The 20,536-nt window shown below is 36.3% G+C and overlaps 3 protein-coding genes across 3 annotated transcripts in view; 2 read left to right on the top strand and 1 right to left on the bottom strand.

The window, feature by feature from the left end:
• LOC107092330 (ras-specific guanine nucleotide-releasing factor 2-like) overlaps positions 1-2,712 on the top strand; it is a 45,566-nt gene extending 42,854 nt beyond the window's left edge. The window contains exons 28-29 of the mRNA XM_015386739.1: positions 59-127; positions 1,054-2,712. Coding sequence (XP_015242225.1) covers positions 59-127; positions 1,054-1,146 — 162 coding nt within the window. The 3' untranslated portion in view covers positions 1,147-2,712. The remainder of the gene's footprint in view (positions 1-58; positions 128-1,053) is intronic.
• A 5,527-nt stretch (positions 2,713-8,239) lies between these two features.
• Positions 8,240-12,369, top strand: LOC107092474 (creatine kinase U-type, mitochondrial-like). The gene is made up of 9 exons (XM_015386974.1): positions 8,240-8,379; positions 8,547-8,745; positions 8,828-8,923; positions 8,993-9,214; positions 9,324-9,409; positions 10,417-10,540; positions 10,685-10,819; positions 10,903-11,028; positions 12,244-12,369. The coding sequence occupies exons 1-9, from the start codon at positions 8,240-8,242 to the stop codon at positions 12,358-12,360; spliced, it is 1,245 nt and encodes a 414-aa protein (XP_015242460.1). The 3' UTR covers positions 12,361-12,369.
• Positions 12,370-14,456: 2,087 nt separating this feature from the next.
• The window catches only part of LOC107092340 (corticotropin-releasing factor-binding protein-like), a 13,638-nt gene continuing 7,558 nt past the window's right edge, over positions 14,457-20,536 (bottom strand). The window contains exons 7-8 of the mRNA XM_015386750.1: positions 15,779-15,916; positions 14,457-14,572 (exon numbers count right to left, since the gene is read on the bottom strand). Of these exons, the coding sequence (XP_015242236.1) occupies positions 14,457-14,572; positions 15,779-15,916 (254 nt within the window). The remainder of the gene's footprint in view (positions 14,573-15,778; positions 15,917-20,536) is intronic.

Raw genomic sequence — 20,536 nt, forward strand, 5'->3', positions numbered from 1 at the left:
TATGTATTGGGCTTCTTTTGTTCATTAAGTATATTTTTTTTCTCTACATTTCCATTAGATATCACATATCATCCGAGAGATCAGACAGTTTCAGCAGACACCTTACAGAATAGAGCATCAACCTAAGGTACTTCTTTTTAAATTTTGTGCTGCAGTGTCTCAATTTCTGGAGTAATTTGTTGCAGATTTGCATTAAATTAAAAGGGAAAGATTTAAATTTGACATTTCTTACAGAAAATGTGTTGTTTTTACTGTCCAGAGGGAAAAAAATGTTGATTAATATTTTAGCATTAGAGAAAATATTATTAACTATTAATAAAGAGAGTAATTTTGAGTAGATTCAAAAGTGCAAAATATGTGCATATATTTGGATACTATGACGGGTGGTATTCTCTGATGAGTTGGGTAATTGTGCTCCCTCCTTACAGCATTTTTATGCAACTTTTAACTTCATGCAACCAAATTTCAAATGAGACAGTTTTGAGTTGGAAAATTTGTTATTTTCCTACTTACAATCCTGTCACTATTTTTTTCAACATCTTTGGATTAGTTAAAATGTTCATGTTAGTTCAGCAACAGCTTAATAGTTCTCTAAGAGCTATAAGCTCAAAATGTTGTCTTATCTGTCAGGTATTTGTTAGATTTTTTTAAGTCTTGCCTGTCAGATACTCTTGATGTGGAGTGAATATTTTCTTTTAAATTAAAAATTCCTTCATTTGTTATCCAACTGCCCACATTTTTTATGCTTAAGGCTAAAATTCAAAACATGCATTCATTGTCCATTGCAAGGATTAGGGATTAAATGATTGATAAGACATCCACCCCAACTCTGGGAAAGCAAAATGTGGAGAATTTGGAAAGGGATCACCACTGTCTGCATTGGAAACAGTTTATTGAAGAAATACACAGAACTCTTATAAAATCACCCATGTCATTTTTTATATTTTTGTGTGAAATATTTCAGACATGTAATTCTCTCAGCTATGTGGTGCAACTATGCCAAACCAGCATGAATAACACTTTTTTTCCCCCCCACTTGCCTTTCTGGCTTAGGTCACTCAGTATCTTATGGATAAGACTCTGACCATGGACGAGGACACGCTCTATGATCTCTCACTTAAGATCGAGCCCAGATTGCCTGCATGAATTATCTCTGTTTTAAACTTCGAGAATGTACTGAGGAAGGATCAAACACCTACCTGATCCTAATCCATCAAGAAAAATCTGGAAGAAAGTCTTTGGAGCAATGTGGAAATGGATTGGGACAGGACTTGTGGAAAATTAGTTGTTTTGCACAACATTGAGGTAGCATGCGAAGAGAACGGGTTGGTAGGGTGTGTAAGCAATTGTTTTCAACCAGACCAAGGTTGGATGCAACCTGTCGGATGCACAGCATATAGGTTTCTTCAGTACAGAGTGTGGGTCACATTACATCACTCTTCCTCAGAGAGCCTGAGAGTGCAGAGAAAGGAGTGAATGAAGATAACAGAGATGTAGCATAACAGGTCGAAATGCAGAGAGGTTTGAGCTTGTGTCTCTGTGCTCTGGTCAGTGTTATGTCACGTGTGCATTTTCATGGCATGCCCTAAGTAAACATGCCCCACCCCCCAAAAAAATGTTTTTCTGTTATCACCATTACTGCATTAAATTTGCATGATCTCATCTTAGGATGTATCTGTTTGAATGGCCTTTAACCAGACCACTACTTAGCATGCTCCAACCACAAGGAATCTATTTGGCGATATGCATCCTTGGTGATCTTAGTAGGACCAAAAAATATGCTAATTTCAAATGTATTGTGGAAAGATGCATCTAAATAAAATGAGTTAAATTTCATAATTGCATATCAAATGAAATGCTATTTTTTTACTTCTTACCCAGATGAATAATACAAAAATTTAGATTTTTTTTTTTTTTAGTGCCTTCCATCTAAGAAGGTCAGTTTCTGCATACTTGACTAAATGTCTGGTTAAAACACTTTGTAATTCCCCAATATACACTAAAAAAGATCAATGAATTTCAATTTTATTTTTAAAAACTACACTCATCAGAAAATAGGCCATGTATGTTGAATGGCACTGTAGCATGTTTGTGCAAAGGATGCAACATCGAAACATGAGCAAACATCGCCCTCTACTGTTTGATTGTTGTAATTAGCCCTGCAAGCCTAAAGCATTTGCAGCATCTGTGTGCAATTGTAATGTTTTGGCTTTGGTAAACTGTTCGCTGTGTGAATGTGTGGCTGACTGCATGTAAGGCAGGAGCAGTTCTCTCTGAGATGTAGCTTTGCTTGACTGATAGTGGGATCATTGTTTACAGTTTAATTTATTTAGTACATTTGTCTATAATTTATTTCGTATAAAATGACAGCTTAGATATAGGACTGATAAGAGAAGTTATGCTGTGAATCCTTTTGTTTTGTTTTTCACTTGATTTTATTTGAATTATACCGTTATTTAATTTGTTTTAGTAATGATATTGAATTGCTGTTTTGCATCTCATGAACATACAAAAAAAAAAATGTATTCTTAGTTTGAAACAATGTAGCATTTGAATGATCATTCTTAGTTTTTATATTAATATGATAAATATTGTTGCATGCAGACAACCAACAGCTGCATGTTGTGGATGTCTGACTGGATATCTCCCAAAACCTCCATCAACTGCTTCTCTGTATGAAAATAAACTGTGTAGCTGCTGAAAAAATAAGTACCGGTATAAAAATATTATTTTGTCCAAATAAACTGGCATGTCTGTCGCTTGTTTGGCCCAAACCCAGGGCTGTCACCCATACACCAACCTGTTGTTACACAATGATGTCTTGGAACTTTCCTCCTTTAGAAATGTGTCTGTAGCTCTGTAGCAGATTGCTGTGTTTGTGTTGTAACTTTTTATGTGTATTTGTTTTCATGCTTAACTTTATATGTTTACATTTTTCACTTGTTGGTGCAGGGAAATAAATACAACATGCCTTATGTATTTTTTCTCTCTTTGAATTCAGTGCATTTGAACTTTGATGATATTCACATAATTTTCTAATTCAAATAGATTTTAACATTAACCGTGATTAATTTAAAGCTGCTGGTCCAAATTAATTACAGGTTATTTTCTGCATGTTGTTGAGGTGAATCCAAAAGAATGTTTAATTTAAGGCTGTCAGCAGTAAAATTCTGTAAATTTAAATGGAATAAAACAATAACAGCTTGTTTTTTTGTTTTGTTTTGAAAAAAAAAAATTATTTTTATTTATGTAGGATATTTTCTTTAATAGAAAAACAACTATAAGGAAGATCCTTTTGAATATCACTGTATGGACATGATACATCACTCAAGACAGTGAACATAAAACATAGATAATCTGCATAATTGTATAGGTACACCAGAGAAAAACACTTACAGCAAAGTCACCTGCTCAATTATGAGGTTATATGTTTAAGGTCTATGTGGTAATCTGTCAAGTAGGGCTGAAACAATTAATCGGATTAATCGTGATTAATTGACTATTGACATAATTCTCAACTAATTTAGTAATCGATTAATCATTTACTACAGTATAGAAACTCTAAAACATGCTTTTAGCTGACAGAGCAACCCACTTAGAGCAGCAATTAGCATTTAGCAATTAGCATTTATGATAAAAACAAAACAACAATTTTATATAATTTACTATGCTATAAAAAGAACTCCTTCAGTAGAAAAGTTTTAGTTTCACATGGTTTAATTTCATAAAAAAAAATCTTTAAGCAACCTTTGGCTATGCAATTATTAATCGATTAATTGAAAAAATAATTGACAGATTTGCAGCCCTACTGTCCAGGGCTGCAACTCTCCCACGCTCTCTACAGAGAGGCAGTGTAGTAGCAATACTTAAAGAGACACTGCACAATTACGACTGTTACAAGAGGATGTAACCTGGAGACCTTAAAGCCTAGCACCTAGACCTGTGATATTAAAGATCCACTTTGTAAGCCCAGTCTAATTGTAATACACCTAATTGGCAAGTAAGCAATTTTAAAGAGTTGAAACTAAGAAAATATAAACATTCAAGTAATTGTAATTTATGCTTAAGTCTTTAAAATACTGTTTTTCTTTACACCTAAAATTATTTATAAACACACCTATTTTTCCCAACTAACATATTCTGTAAATTGGAAAGTTTTTGAAAAGATAATTAATTAAATAATTAATGTCAGTTACGCTTCTCACTATGATAAACACATTATATAGAATAATTAAACAAGACTGTTACAACTCTTCGATCGTGTTATGATTCTCTGTTTCAAGCTGATGAACACAACACAGTTCATTTCTCAGAATGTTAGACTAATACATCAGACTAATAAATTAATACCCATATTTAGGCATAACTAAACCTAGATGTCTCTGTACTGGTTTGTGTGTGTGAAAACGGGTGCAGACATGCTTGTAGCAAATTTACAAAGAAGGTGCAAAGGGATTCGCATTTGCAATCCAGCAGACAGCATAATTAAACCATTTTTGGATGTTTACCTTCATTAAACAGTCCGTAGCTACATCTAATATTTAACATATAGGCTTTATTATGGCTGCCTTAAAGGGTCTTAATTACAGGTCAAATGAAGTGCTTCGAATCTACAGTATCAATTGAAAGCAATCTATGCTTGCTGTAAAATTTTGTAAAAAAAAAGCTTTTCAGACAGAAAATTGCCATAATGGCATTATCGACTCCTACGTTTGGCACTGCAGAAGCTCCATTACTTCAACATGCTGAACTCTTTACTACATTCCAACAAAAGGGCAATCCTACCTACCTACCTAATGTGAGAATATTTAAGATGATAATCCTTTGACTATTTGAGGTTCACAGATTTCAATGCCTTACACACAATTTGTACTCGTTTTTTGCAACACTTTTTTCAATATTATTTTAATTCAACAAAATGAAAGAAGTGAGATATACCATTGGTTGAATGGAAAATGGCAATGATGCAGCCTTTCTCAGCAGGCTATGGGCAAAAGGCAAGGTACACTCTGGTCAGGTCACCAGTAAACTGACTACTGTTGACCTCAATTGATCACAGTCATTTTCAAATCTTTCTATGCCTTAAAACTAACCATTACCACTGCATTCCCCTTATTCTTAAGCCTAAACTGAATTCAAACTTAAGCCCTAAACCTACAACCTATCAAAATAGCTTGTGAGGACAAGAACAAAGGACTCGCTTACAACAATTGGACCTCATTTTGTTGATAAAATTAGAAAATTGGTTCTCATTCAGATGGCCAAAAAGGAACACACAGGGAAATTTAGAGTTATCAAAGAATCTAACTTTCCTGTTTTTGGACTGTGTGAGGAAGCCAGAGTACCAGGTGAGAACCCACACAGACACAGGAAGGACATGCAAACACCATGCAGAAAGAACCTTGTGGGTTACAAAACATAGAACCTTCATGCTACAAAGAAACAGTGTTTCTTTGCAGCACCATGCAGCTCAGCATTGAACCCCCCTGAGTGTAATGGGGAGAATGTGGTTTAACTGTGATGGAGAGTGAAATGGGGGACTCTATGTAAATAAAAAAGGCCAGTGGGAGCTGAACATAGAAAAAGGTTGAACAAAAGACTTATTAAGCAAAAAAATAAAATAAAAATAAGATAAAATAAAATAAATTAAAAAATAAAACACAAAGGGAGAATTATAAATATATAAAAAGGAATAAGCTATAGTGCTATACACCCCAATGTATCAGCTTCTGTAATTAATGAAAACTTAAGACATAATTTAACAATTAAACAAAAAACAACAAAACATCTGAAAAAATAAAGACTCAGAGGTAATGTCAGTTTTACCAAAGAATATTTGTTTTTAATTCTAAGTCCTTTTGACAATTACCTGGTAACGTTCTTAATTATAACAATTGTCTTATATTTGATTGCTAATGCTAAATTGAAACAACTCTGGAAGCAGAAATGATTTGTTATGAATGGAATGAATGATAAATGAAAACGCATAAATCAGTGGGTCTGTATTTGGTGTGCGGTAATGTTTTCTCAGTTCGTTTATGCAAACAGCAGAAGTTATCATGTTTCAGAGTAGCTAGAACTTGAGCAAGAAGGCATACATTATGAGTGACAGAGGAAAGAGGATTTTCCGTCTGATGGCCTGGCAGAGGCTAATCCAGGAGCTGTAGCTACATCCGTTGCTGATCCTCTTCACATTCTTCAGTCTGCACTCACTTTGCAGATCAAGCCTCGCTTCAGGAAACTCTCTGGCCTCCTTCTACCGCTTCCTCTTTTTAGCTGAGTGAAGGTAAGTGATCTGCACCTGAAATTCTCACTACTGGCTTATTTATCTTTCCTTCTCTCCCATTTGCAGCATGATATAGATCCAGACTTAATAAGTGCTTATCCACAAATAAGTCCATAACTACTCCATTAATACAAATAAAAACTATATATTTTTTTAAATCACCCACAATATCAGTTATCATATTTTTTTCACTGCGTGTTAAAAGTTTGATGATTTACATGTTAATTATAAATGAAAGGTAATATTTTCAGAATAGACTGCACTCAATAGGATTGCACTCTTTCATTCACCTGAAAGTAGCTCATTGGATAAACTCACTCACTGTCTACACAGCAGCCAATTATATTAGAGCCTTTTAAGCTGCCTGCTGATCACATGTTAGCCATCTGTTAGCTGACATTTGTAAGAAATGTTATCTTTATCAAACCTCCATTTTTGTCTTCTACACTTGATTAATATGATTCAACTTAGTATATTGTTTTACAACTGTTCAATGTAAAAATAAATAAACACAGTGCTGACTTCTTGTATTTAAACAAGGGTCACAGGGCACTGGTGTCTCACCCTCTTCTCTTTTCTCTCCTCGTATAACCTTGAAGATTCAAATCCCAACTAATCTTCCTTTTAACAATCTCTTTAGGGGGAATTTTACTTTAAGTGACTCTTACACTCTATGAAAACCTTTAACACACGGCATGCCATCTTGACTCTTTTCTGTGTCTTTACCTGCCTCTCCCCCCAGTGTTTTATTGTCATTACACTGTCACAAGTACATCACAACAAAATTCTCTCTCTTGGGGAGCAGTGGGCTGCCATTTGCGGTGCCCAGGGAGCATTGTGGGGCTAAGGGTCTTTGCTCAGAGACCCAGCGTGGCAGTCTTTTGAACCCAAAACCTCAGGATTCCAAACTCTATGCCCTAACCACTAGCTCGCCACTCCTACTTTGTTTGTAATAAAATATAATGCTTGAGGAGATTGGTCCCTTTGACCATAGCCCCCACCAGGCTATTGGATGACCTGCCTGATCTCTCCATGTGGCTGACTCTGTTGATGCCTTTAAAAAACAGCTTAAGAGACCTTTAATTTAAAAAGACTTTTATGTTAAATGTTCTAACCATTCTCTAAGTGCCTATTCTTTCTTTATTTGCTTTTATATTAGGCTTATACAACTAAATCTCAATAAATTGACATGTTGCATAAAAATAAAAAGTGAAACTCTGATAGAATTATTGCACATAATTATGTATTATGAAATTTTGTTTCTCGTAATTTTAAGCTTACAGATAATGAAAACCCAAAATTCAGTATTCTAGAAAATGATAATACTTTGAAAAAATACATTAATGATAACCCATGCAAAGGTTTCCGGAGCCTTTAAACGGTCTTTCACTCTGGGTCAATAGCTACACATTCATAGATAAGACAGCTAACTGGACAGATGTCCTGATTACTTGAATGCAGTCTCCACAATTATGGGCATTCGTGCTAAAATAGTCAAAGGTATTTCAACATTTTTGCATTGCACCACAAAAATCTCATATAATAATATTTTTGGCAACATAATCTAAAGAAACCGCAAATGATCCCAATCATCGGACTGTGTATATTCAAAATAATTTTGATATTTTCTAAATATATAAAACAATTTTAAATAACACACATAATTCTCTAATATTCTGGCATCTATTTGAATGATTTGACACATTTCAAGACAAATACACAAATATACACCAAAGTTGACGTTTTTACCAAACAATTCATAATATGTTTCATCTACAGCGACTTAGTTGGACAATTCATTTAAGTTTCAAAATGATTTAAGGATCTAACATTTGATTTGTTATTTCTAATACATGCTGAATGGGAAGTGTGATCTAACTCAAGGGCTGAAGGAATTGTGAAACGTTGAATTTGACCTTTTGCTTTTTGCCAGGTAACCTTGACCAAATAAGCATGGCAAACTCTTTCACCCGCATGATCACCGGCCGCAACACAGCCATGATAATGGCCATGGGAGCAGGCACTTTGGCATCTACATTTTTCCTCAGTGATAACACTGCTGCAGCTGAAAGGAGGAGGTTTTATCCCCCCAGGTGCATTTCTGGAAAACATATTGTTTAAAAGGCTCAGAGTAAAGCAGTACTAGATTTGACTTCAGTCTAACATTAAGTAAATACTTTTAGTTAAATAGATATACACTAATTGATTTATTCTTTGAAGCTACAGCTTACAGCAAACTTTTTAAAATGCATTTCTACAGTGCTGATTATCCAGACCTAAGAAAGCACAACAACTGCATGGCTTCAGCCATGACCCCAACCATTTATGCCCGCCTGAGGGACAAGGTAACACCCAACAACTGGACCCTGGACCAGTGCATCCAGACAGGGGTGGACAACCCAGGGCACCCCTTCATTAAGACTGTTGGCATGGTGGCTGGGGATGAAGAAAGCTACGAGGTTTGGTTTTGTACTCCAGCAACTTCTTGTTGCCAATTTTGTTAAGCAAAGGATATTTGCTTAATTCTTCTCTTCCTATTAGGTTTTTGCTGAGCTCTTTGACCCTGTCATTAAGGACAGACATAATGGATACGATCCTCACACAATGAAGCACCCCACTGATCTGGATGCTTCTAAGGTGGCACTCCTAATTGTTAATATTTCATAGAAACTCCCACAAAGAGTAACCTATGATTCCTTTTTTCAGATCACCTCAGGAGTGTTTGATGAGCGCTACGTGTTGTCATCTCGTGTGCGCACTGGACGCAGCATTCGTGGACTGAGCCTTCCACCTGCATGCACACGGTCTGAGCGCCGTGAGGTGGAGCGTGTGGTTGTCACAGCTCTTTCTGGCCTGAAAGAAGACTTAGCTGGTCGATACTACAGCCTGGGGGAGATGACTGATGCAGAGCAACAGCGACTAATAGATGTCAGTTGACACTCAAACAAGGACATTGCTGCTTTTGGTCATGATCTTTTATGAAACATGCTGTCTAGTATTTTTCACTAACTCTTCTCTTCCTTCACCGGCCAATCAGGAGCACTTCCTGTTTGATAAACCTGTATCACCGTTGCTCACTGCAGCAGGGATGGCCAGAGACTGGCCTGATGCTCGTGGTATCTGGTAAGTAAAATGTAACAGTCTAGAGGAAATCCTGCCTTTTCAAGCTCAGCCTTATATCTTTTATCTTATTTCAGTAAATATCTAAACATATGTTGACACAATATGGATTTGTATGAAGTTTGCTTGGCCCTACATTTGGCATCTGTAAAAGCTACCAATTGAATTTAATAATAAATCAAAATGATTAAAAGCCTTTTAGGTCTAAATTGGATCTTCAATTGATATTAATAGAATTAGTTTATATTATGGAATATATCTAGGAGCTCATTCATGTACTTGTTCTTACAGTGTTTCCCCACTTTAACCTGACACTGCATAATACATCTAAGAGCAGTACAGGTCAAATTTCTATCCAAAGATAAACTGTGCTGTACATATATTTACACACCAGATAAGGCCATCATGTAATTGTTCAAATTATGCCATCTAAAGTTCCTTTTAACCAATTTCATACCGATGCAGCACCGATATTTGACAATACAAGAAACCAATAACTTACTTGTAATCCTATAATCTTTTGTTAAGTTATTTAAAACCTTTTCTCTTTGTTTTTCTTGTTTGAAAACAGTTTAGATGTAGCTTTTACCATTTTGAGTAGCAGTGTTTATTGGTACTGTTGCAGTAATTTGTCAGTTAACGAGCAATCGATATCAACTGTTTCCATCAGAATCTAGCCCTCTGCGACTAAAACCATTAGGAAAACTCCAATTTGAAGCAAGTAATCGGATGACATTGAATGTTTTTTCTTTGCTGGGTCTCAATGGCTGGAGTTAAAAGGAGGCCAAACCTGTTTATACATTTGGTGTAAATTCACATCACAAGATATTATTCTCACTTACTGATAATAATCTGATTAGAAGATACTCCTTTAGGGTTAATGTGTTCTTTCCTCTTCTATAGAGGTGATTTTAATAATAATCTAACGTAATGGCGAGTAATGCAACCGATGTTTCTTATTAACTATTCACAGACGAGGTGCAAATCAAGATTTCTTTTATGTGATTCAGGCACAACAATGAGAAAAATTTCTTGATCTGGATTAATGAGGAGGATCACACCAGGATCATATCCATGGAGAAGGGAGGAAATATGAAGCGAGTGTTTGAAAGGTTTTGCAGAGGCCTTAAACAGGTCTGAAATAGATTTACTTCTTTGCGCTTCTTTGCGCACAGTAAACACCTTTAACTCTTTAAAATCCTTTATTTTTAAACAATGTGATGGAGGTTGTTTTTTAAAATTTTAATTTTATTCAATACACTTATTTGTAATCTTAAGGTGGAGCATCTTATTCAAGAGAGAGGATGGGAGTTCATGTGGAACGAACGTTTGGGATACATCCTGACCTGCCCTTCTAACCTCGGCACGGGGCTCAGGGCTGGTGTGCACATTCGCCTGCCACTTCTCAGCAAGGTTGGACAAGTATTGCACAAGTACCTCTTACCCCATTATGTAAGGCTTTGATGTGTGAAGATTATGTACTGGTTGAAATGTAGGACGCCCGCTTTAAAAAAATCCTTGAGAATCTGAGACTACAGAAGCGAGGAACAGGGGGAGTGGACACTGCTGCCACTGGAGACACCTTCGACATCTCCAACCTCGACCGTCTGGGAAAATCAGAGGTAAAACTTTTAAAAAGTTAAAAGCCAGAAAGCAGCTAGTATAGTCAGACTGAGGTCTGATCGCAAACTGAAAAAAAAGAAGAGATCTAAGTAATTCAATTTTTCTTAAATTAAGTGCATTTTTCTGGATTTTAGCGGATAAGTGAGACACTTTTATTGCCTATAAAATGAGACAATTTACATTTAAAATAAGGAAAAAACATCTGTGCTGTATTTCAGTTACATACTGTCTAATAATCTTATTTTAATTATCAATTTTTCTTTCCATTGGTCAATCATCTTATTGACCTACTCAAATTAAGGATAAATACACTTAATTTAAGAGCATTTTGCTTATTTCTAGATCACTTTCACAGTGCAGACTGAGGTCAGTGTACAGATTGCAAACTGCAAAAAAATTAGATCTAAGTAATTCAGTTTTTCTTAAATTAAGTGTATTTTTTACTTGAAATGAGCAGGTAAGTGAGAGACTTTGCAAATGGAATGAAACAATTTGCATTTAAAATAAGAAAAAAAACGAATGCAGTCTCATATTTAAAGTTCATAACATCTATTTGTCTTATTTTAAGGGTAAAAATACTAATTACATAGGCAGATAATATTATCCACCTACTCAAATTAAAGTTAAATACACTTATTTTAAGACATTTTATACTGATTTGTAGGTAATTTTGCATTGCAAGCAGGTGTTGGCTGGGAATAACCTTATTACCTGCTCTTTAACTTCTAAATCTGGCAGGGAAGTGCCTCTTTAGGCTAAAAGACTATTTTTTCCATTGCTCAATCAGTAGTGAAAAATATCTAATTAGACTGTGTGGTTGTAGGCTTTACTAATCAAACACTTAAAAAATATCATAAATGTGGAAGGTCAGGGCTCTATCTTCTCAGAAAACAGTGGAATGCTGATCTCAGAGAATGATACATAATTTCTCATAACTACTTATTAAAGGAAATGCTATATTCATCTAAATGTATTCCACAATGCTCAAAGCAATATCAACTCAGACTGCAGTTATAGAAGATAAGGATGAGTATTAAAATACTATTTCCCCCCTAAAATATAGGGGAAAAGGTTCTTCATAAAGTCACTTGAATTCAACATACTTTTGGACCTCAGGGATAAAGTGAAACATCTATATTAAGAGTGGTTTAAAAGTAATCATTGCTACAGAAAGAAACACCCTCTGAAATACTCTATATGTGATTCCTCTGCAGGTCGAGCTGGTACAGTTAGTAATTGATGGCGTCAACTACCTTATTGAGTGTGAGAAGAGACTTGAGAGAGGTCAGGACATCAAGATCCCTTCCCCAATCTCTCAGTTCAGGAAGTAAACATCTCCCCTTGGAACATGGAGGAAGAACAAATGCTCCTCTGGTTCATTGTTTAATTTCCTGCTCTTATAATATTTTAAACCATACTAACTGTACAATCCATGCACAATACAACTGATACATGTACATGGACCCTGATTAAAATAATAAAAAAGAAAAAATGACCCGAGTTATTATGGTCTTTTTTTTTCAACTTAGCTGGTATTTTTCATAATTACCTCACTATAATACATTGCTTTACACAACTACACAATTGTGCTTACTTGTTTCAATCATAAATGGGGAAATCTTAAATGGTGGTCAATGTTCAAGATCAATTGGCCACAGGTGTATAAAATCAAGCACCAGACTGCCTCTATAAACATATTAGAAGAATGAATCATTCTCACAAACTCTAGATCTCTGATATGATTTCAATACATCTCAACTATCCAGAGTCAACTACAGTATTATTTATTTAGCTAAATGAACACAAGCAAGAAAACTAGTATATCAGTCAGAGTACAAAGTAAGGTCAGTACATGCTGAGATTCAGGTTTACCAACTGTCTACAGAAGTAATTACAAAAGACCCCAAAATGTCACAAGGTTTTTTTAAACAATCTTTTAAACAAGCTTCCATTGCTGGGCAGCATCACTCAAAGTGTTCGATGTGCCATTGCGAAGAATACCGCAACTGGATTTTGAAACAGTCAATGCATGTTCATTAAAGTGACAAATGATGGGCATCCTTCTGACATTGAGTTGGTGTGGTTTAGATGTAGCAGTTGGCAGTACAATATAATTTGCCAAACCACTGAAAAGGTTTGCTGTTATGTGTCCCTAAAAAATAAATAAATAAATAAATAAATAAATAATAAAAGCAGAGAAAGGATTTACAGTTCTACCCTAAACTGTAGCCACTTTTCACATTTTCTGTTAAGCAAATATAGTGAAATTAAGAAAATGCTAGAAGTCAGATCAGTGGGTCAGTCTTAGCTAATGAATCATATCACATGGTGATCCTAAATGAAACCATAAACCATTGTGATATTTAATCTTCTCTGGGGAAAAAAAAAACAACAACAAAAAACAAAACAAAATAAAGAAACTAATCTTAGCCAGACCACAATTAATGCTGGAAAGCGTGTGGTTGCCCTGACATTCATCCCTCACATCCACAACCTATTTAATCTGGGAGCAAAAGGCCAAGCTCATTAATTGACGGAGAAGCAGGAGACAGGTCCAACAGAGGTAGACTAATAATACCACACATTTCCACTCTGTTGTTTACAGGCTTACAAGAAAATACCAGGGCGGATCCTTCTTTATGAATAAAGGCACCATGCCAGGAGGAATTAATGTTTTAATTATCTAAGAAAGCAGTCCTTTGATATCCTGCTGCTCAGATAGCATTGCTGAATCTGTCTTCCTTTTCTGGCAGCAGATTAATGACGTGCAGTCGATCTGTTAATGCTATTAGTGGGAAACAGTTAACCACAAAGAGGGTAAGTGTGTTCGGACTGTGTTTTAAAACAGAATCTTTCCTGCAGTAATTTCAACCTAAATGAGATCAGGATTTATTTTATAGATGCTATGATTATATTAAATGTGCACAAGAATATTTTTTAGACTAAAAGGGCTGAACTCTTAACAAACTTTAATGTTTTAGTGTTAGCACCAAGAGACTGTATGTTAAATGGCCAATGGCCTGGTTTTATAACACTCTTTACAAGTCCAAGAGCCCCAAAGCACAACTACGTTAATCCATTCACTAATTCATGCAAACATTCACTGTCATGATGGCAGCTTATCTAATTACTCACTTCATTCACCTGCTGTTGCCTCCCTGCTCTCTAATTATCATTGATCTTATTCACCTTCTTCCTCTGCTATATATAAGGTTCAGCCCAGCTATTGGGGCCAGATCATTATTCATCTATTTCTTAGTTTATTTGTCTATTCTTTGTTTATTTGTGTTATGTTTTTGTGTCAGTTATTTATGTTTGTTCCATTAGAGTTAGGGTCCTGGTTCATGTCCTGAGTCTTGGAAGCCAGTGAATTAAGAGGGTTTGGTGTTTGTCTCCTGTCTCCTGGTTGTGTCTATGTTCCCCTCTACTACTGAGCCTGCCTGTCTTCATTTGAGCGTGTCTGTCTGAGCTCGATGCTGGACTCAGAACTCTGAACCACCCTGAACGCTCTGAGGATTCCTGGAACCCTGGATCTGTTGGTTCCTGTTCGGGGTGGAACCCCTGGTCGGGCCATGGACTCCTTGACCTCGGAACTGTCCAGTTCTGAACTGTTTCTCTGACCTGGATTGGTCTCCTGCCTGCTCACTGGGATTACTGCATTGGGGACACTTTTGACAACTCTGAGCCACATCTTGTTTGGTAGTCCATTGACTGGATCTTGCCTTCCTAGGAGAGAATGGACTGAACTGTTAAACCAGGTAACCTGTGTTTCTCCCACACCCAGATTGCCAGTGATGGGTGGCGCCCCAACCCCCCCTGGAGCCACTGCGGTCCGCTTATCCTCCGCAGCCCGCGATTCCTATTCTGTGTTATTATTTTTCAATAATTAACACAGTAATATTGGCAAAGCTACATTGTAGCCAGAGCTTCCTTGGAGCAGATTAACAGAAGCAAGGCTGCCATATAGTGCTATACAAGGCCCTCTGACCATATCTAAATATCTGTTATGGAGGGTGTGAATCCCTCTGCCATAATCTTTGGGGGTAATAGCATCAGAGGCATTAAGAAGCTACACCATCATAGCTCCTCCAGACATCCTGTGTTACATTAATGCACAGCCACTGTGTATATAGTACATAGCTATATACTATATGTGGTACATTTATATTGTATATAACTATGGATTCTATATTCTGTAAATATATCTAATTTGTGTGCACCATCAACACCAAGTCAAATTCCTTGTAAGTGCAAACCTACTTGGCACTAAATTTGATTCTGATTCTGAACTTAAATAAACCCATTGACCTCACAAATAAAGCTGACTTTTCTCTGGACTCTTCTCACTGTGAATGTTTTTTACAAAGAATAATTCTTCAAAAAAATTAAGGACATCATGGAGAATGTACAACTATTTTTTGTAAAATGGTAAATGAAGTTAAAAGGGCAAGGCAGAAAGGCCTTAAAAGGAAGACAAAAGCACAAGGCAGTAGATGGCAGTAAAGGAGATATTAAATCCTGGCTCAGAGATTTCATATCATTTAATAAAAGTACAGGTATTAACAGGCTACTTAGTGCTATTCTGAAAAGTATTCAGTAAAACTGTAAAATGTAACTTTTTTAATGTAGCTTCGAGTGTTGGTAATTGTACCAACATTCGTAGCTGTATGATAGATTGAAATGCTCCTACATCAAACAGTAGCATAATACTAGAAAATTTCTAAAGAAATTTTGAGGGGGGCCACCTACTGCCCGTTCGGGAAACCGGGCCAATGCGGCCCTGACAAATGATGTTGGGGCTCCCCAGACCGACATTGAGGGCTGCTGAGGGAAGGAGAGAGGGCAAGCCCATGGGCACAGAGAGCTGTGTGCCACTTTGGCTGAAATCTGGGAAATAGACGTGCACAGCGTATGATGCACAAGGGTAATATGGGTTGTCCATATTGAACTGCAGTGGGTAAAGATCAGTTGGCGGGCTCTGCCCGCCTGCTAAGAGCCATTGCAGTGGTGAAATCACCATTGGCGGGCTCCGGCCACATGCTACAAGCCAATGTAGTGATGATAGCAGCACTTTTGGGCTAAGCCCGCATGCTATGAGCAATATAGTGGTGAAAGCACAATTGGCAGGCTTAGGCTGCATGCTACGAGGTTAGCAGATGCTTTACTACAGAGGAAATGGAAGAGCTTTATTCAGAAAGGCACACTGAGGTGTCTTGTCAAAAGGCCCTGATAGTGTAATTTAAAGAAAGTGATTTAGTTTGGGTCATGGCTATGAGCTATATGCCACAATGAATGAGTGCATATAAGAAAGAGGCTTTTATTTTGTAGAGTCCCTGGAGTCCTATTTTGAAAGTCTATCATGGGTGTGCTTCAAGGGATGGGTCATGCCCAGCAGTGATATAGAATCCATTTCCAAATGTTAAATCACTGGTTTTCCATGTTATTAAGTGAATAGATACTGTATTACAGTGTAAATGGGAGACTTTTATTGTGAAATTCGCTCTGGAGTGTGTTTTGAAAAGGTCACTAGAGTCATATAGAAAAAACCCTGGTGGAGTTTGGGTCATAATGTTGAGCCATTTGCATCAGTATAATCTAGAGGCTTTTTATTTTGTAGGGTCCCTGGAGTCTTATTTTGAAAGTCCATCAGGGTTCTGTGTTGAGGAAAGGGTCAGACCCAGCAATGATAGTTGATGACTTTCCAATCATTAAATCACTCTTTTTCCATGTTATTAGGGCAGTAGATGAAGTGGCAATGGGAGGCTTTTATTTTGAAATTTGCCATAGGGTGTGTTTTAAACAGTCTCCTAGAGTCTTTTTGTTGTTGTTGTTGTTGTTGTTTTTGCTGTTTTCTCATCTCTCACTCCCCACATGAGTTTTCCCTTGAAGTTTTCTGGTTTTTGGGTCCTTGTATTTTTTGTACTTTGGATTTTTATGCCTCAGTAAATCTTTAAGACTCACCTCTGCCTCCTTTTCTATGCATTTCAGTCCTCAAAATCCTCCACCTAACCCTGACAGATCAACTCAACTGAATTTGAGCCTTACATTGTTCTTTGCTTGTTTTTCTTGTTACTCTGCCCATGTCCCCTGTCCTGTTCTCCACTGTTTAAGTTCTGTACCTGTTATGTTTTAACTATAGCTGTAAGTTCATGTTTGAAATGTGATTCTACTCTCACCATGTTTTTTGCTTCTCCCTAATTATTTATCATCACATGGCAAAAAAGAGACCTTTTATCACAGATTTCTACCTGGTGCCTTTAGGAACAACCAAACTACCATATCAACATGTTTAATAACATGTTGATATGGTAGAGGGCGGCAAAATATTAATATTTGGCTTAATGGATTCATTAGGCTACTATGGATTCATTAGAAATAGGCACCTTTAAGTCATAGGGATGTTAAATAAAAAGAAAAAACCGGATCATCAATCTAACAAATAAATGTGTCTTATGAGCTTCTTGCAATAAACAAATAATAATCTATGTTATGTTCAATGGCATCCAGTTTGCATTTTGAAACTGTTGACGTTAAATTTTAACCAACAAACTAAAAAAACACATCCGCTTGGTTAATTGAATCATTACGGCTGAGTAGGTTTGAGATTAATTCCTCCTAAGGAAAAGATCAAAAGCATTCCAGTGAGAAGGACGTTGAGGGAAATAGGAGCACTGAGGGTTGTGGGATAATCCCATTAAAGAGTGTATATCCAACAGGACAGAAAATGATTTGCCATACAGTAGCTATGGAAGAGATTTGGGTGTAAAATGGAGAGGAAACTAATTGCACTGATTTAGAACACTGCAGCATGTTATTCTGGGTTCTGTTGAATATAAGTACTGACCAACTGCAGTGGAAGTGAATTCATAAGCCTTCTCTGGAACAGATTGGATTAGAGAATACAACAGAAAATAATGTGTCATTGCTGTTGGGATAATTTTCGTTGAAAATGTGTGAGTTTATAACACCTTGGTATTGGCTGCCTGTTGCGTGTAAGTAGTGCTGTTTTAATCTAATTAAGACAGTTCCTCTCTCTGGATATACAGTTATAATCTTTATTCTGTATGTGGCAAAGATTTGGAAAAGGAATAAGTGCGGTGTCCTTCAGCGTAGAACGAAGTGTAATATTTTTATATGGCTGAAGTCATGGATGTCTAATCATCTGCTAATGATGTATGATGTAAAATAAGATGATGTGGCAGACTGAAGATGTATAAAAGCCTTTTTAACTGTTAATCGGGGCCACTTCCTGAGAGATGAGGCCGGAGGTGAGCAGCTGCTTCCTGTGCATTCTAAGCAATTTCTCTGATCTGAGTAAGATTACAATTTCTACCAGAATCTCATGTCATGTCTCCTTGTTTTTTAATACATATAAGTTATGAAGTATTATTTAAAGAGTTTGTCCTGAGTGATCTCTTTTCAGGGAAAAGAACCAGAAAGATAGAGCATCAGGGTGCATACAAGAGTCTATCTTCAGCAAAGCTTAAAACTAATGAGTCAAAACCTATTTTTAAAAAAAATGTTAATACGATTTTTCACTGTTGCTTTGCGACAGACTGGGAACCTGTCGAGGGTATATACCCCATAGACTGCCAGAGACAGGCACTGGCCCCTCCGCGACCCTGACAGGACAGGACAAGTCGGAGAATATGGATGAATTTTTCATTGTATAACAAATCTGTGAGTTCCTTTCAAGAAGGTGTTATATGGAAAGAAAGCATTGGTCTTATTTAAGAATGAACACTGTGGGCTGCACTGTGGGCTGCACTGTGTGCAGCTTAGAGCACTGTGGCCTTGCAGCTAGAAGGTTCTGGGTGTAATTCCTGGCCCAAGGTATGCATGTTCTCTTCTTGCATGTGGGTTCTCTCTAGGTATTCCGGCTTCTTCCCACAGAGAAACTGGCTGGCGACCTGTCCAGGGTGTACCCCACTTTACACAGGACATAGGTACTGGCCCCACTGCAACCCTGAAGATTGATAAATGGAAATCGGTGGTCTTAATTGAAGCATTTAAAAGTTAGGAGAAAGGATATTCTGTCTGTTCTGTTAAGACAAGAAATTTCAAAAACAAAACAAAACTCAAGCTAAAAGCATATTTGAGCTTGACATAAAGTTGATCAGTTTTATTATTTGGAGAAGAGGAAATACAGACCAATAGGTTTCTAATAAGAATGCACTGCAGGTTAGTTAGTTAATATGCTACTGTACTAATTTCTCAGTTGTTATGTCATGAATACAATTTGTTTGTTAGAATCATTCTCCCGTTATAATGATGGACCCTTTCTTGGCTTTTATACACTGTTGTAGTTACATCAACTGGGCTTACACAAATAGAGACATGATTGGCTTTGTAACGGTTTATGAAATAACTCAAGTTACATTTCCTGATATTTATATAAAGGGCTTTTTCCACATTACTAGAAATCCTCCTTTTTCTTGATTGTTTTCTTGATTATTGGAAAGAGATACCTCTATAAATTATACTTAAAGCAAAACAATTATACATATTTTATTTTTAAGATAGATTATTCCTTATACAGTATGTGTATTTTTTATACATCCAAGCACAAAAGGTTACCCAATTATAAATGATGTAATGTTTTTTTTCAAAAAGATTAAAGCAGAATAAATATCATATCTTTCTAAAATAATATTAATAGAAAAAGACTTATATGTGTAAAATATTTATTTATTGAAGCTGCATAACAGATCTCTTCTGTACTGTAAATGAGAACATATGTGTCAATGAGGCTACCTGAATAAATAAAGGTTTCTAACAATGAATCTCAAACTTTGGCTTCAAAAATCAGCCCTCTATGTTTGAGAGAGGGGTCAAAGGTGCAGCTCTGTGGTAAAACGAACCCTTTTTTTTCATTTGAAAAAAGAACAAAATGAGTTTAGAGATTGCACTTAAACTGTTATTAACATCTTGTGATATATATTAGGCCAGTTTGCATCATATACTTCAAACTGTTGTCCCTGCTTGAATTTCCTAAGCAGATTTATACCTTAACTTACAGTCTTCCATATTACTTCCAACATTTCATAATCGATATGTTTCATACTGTACTGCTCAAAAATGCGGAGTCTTCTTCATGTAGTAATACCTGGAAACCAAAGTGTGTCATCATGAACTAATTATTCAAAGTGCTGCATTCTCTTAGAAGAAAAAGCTCTTTTTAAAAAACCAATGACCAGTGAAGCTTAAATCACAAAAGTTGTCATAGCGAGTGATTTTGGGTGGATCAATTATTGATGAAATCAGCGACAATGAAATTATTAGGGTCTGAAAATATTATGACGGATTAAAATTTTGTTATAGCAGTCAATGAAACTGCTATTTCTTTTAAATCAGGCCAGAAAATAATATTCTTTACAGGTTTTGATCAAAGTTTGTTACTTATAAGTTTCAGAGAGATTGTAGATATTATTTGCATTTTAGAGGGCTTAGCATCATTCGATGCAGGTCCAGCAGATACTGCATATTTGCACTATATATATATATATA

Source organism: Cyprinodon variegatus, unplaced genomic scaffold (assembly GCF_000732505.1).
Source record: "Cyprinodon variegatus isolate N-32 unplaced genomic scaffold, C_variegatus-1.0 Scaffold17, whole genome shotgun sequence".
NCBI classification, from domain to species: domain Eukaryota; kingdom Metazoa; phylum Chordata; class Actinopteri; order Cyprinodontiformes; family Cyprinodontidae; genus Cyprinodon; species Cyprinodon variegatus.

Excerpts from the sequence above, each read along its gene's own strand:
- LOC107092474 (XM_015386974.1), top strand. The coding sequence starts at position 8,240 with ATGGCAAACTCTTTCACCCGCATGATCACCGGCCGCAACACAGCCATG. Across the intron at positions 9,410-10,416 it reads CCTGATGCTCGTGGTATCTG|GCACAACAATGAGAAAAATT; the intron begins GTAAGTAAAATG and ends TATGTGATTCAG. Across the intron at positions 10,541-10,684 it reads TTTGCAGAGGCCTTAAACAG|GTGGAGCATCTTATTCAAGA; the intron begins GTCTGAAATAGA and ends TGTAATCTTAAG.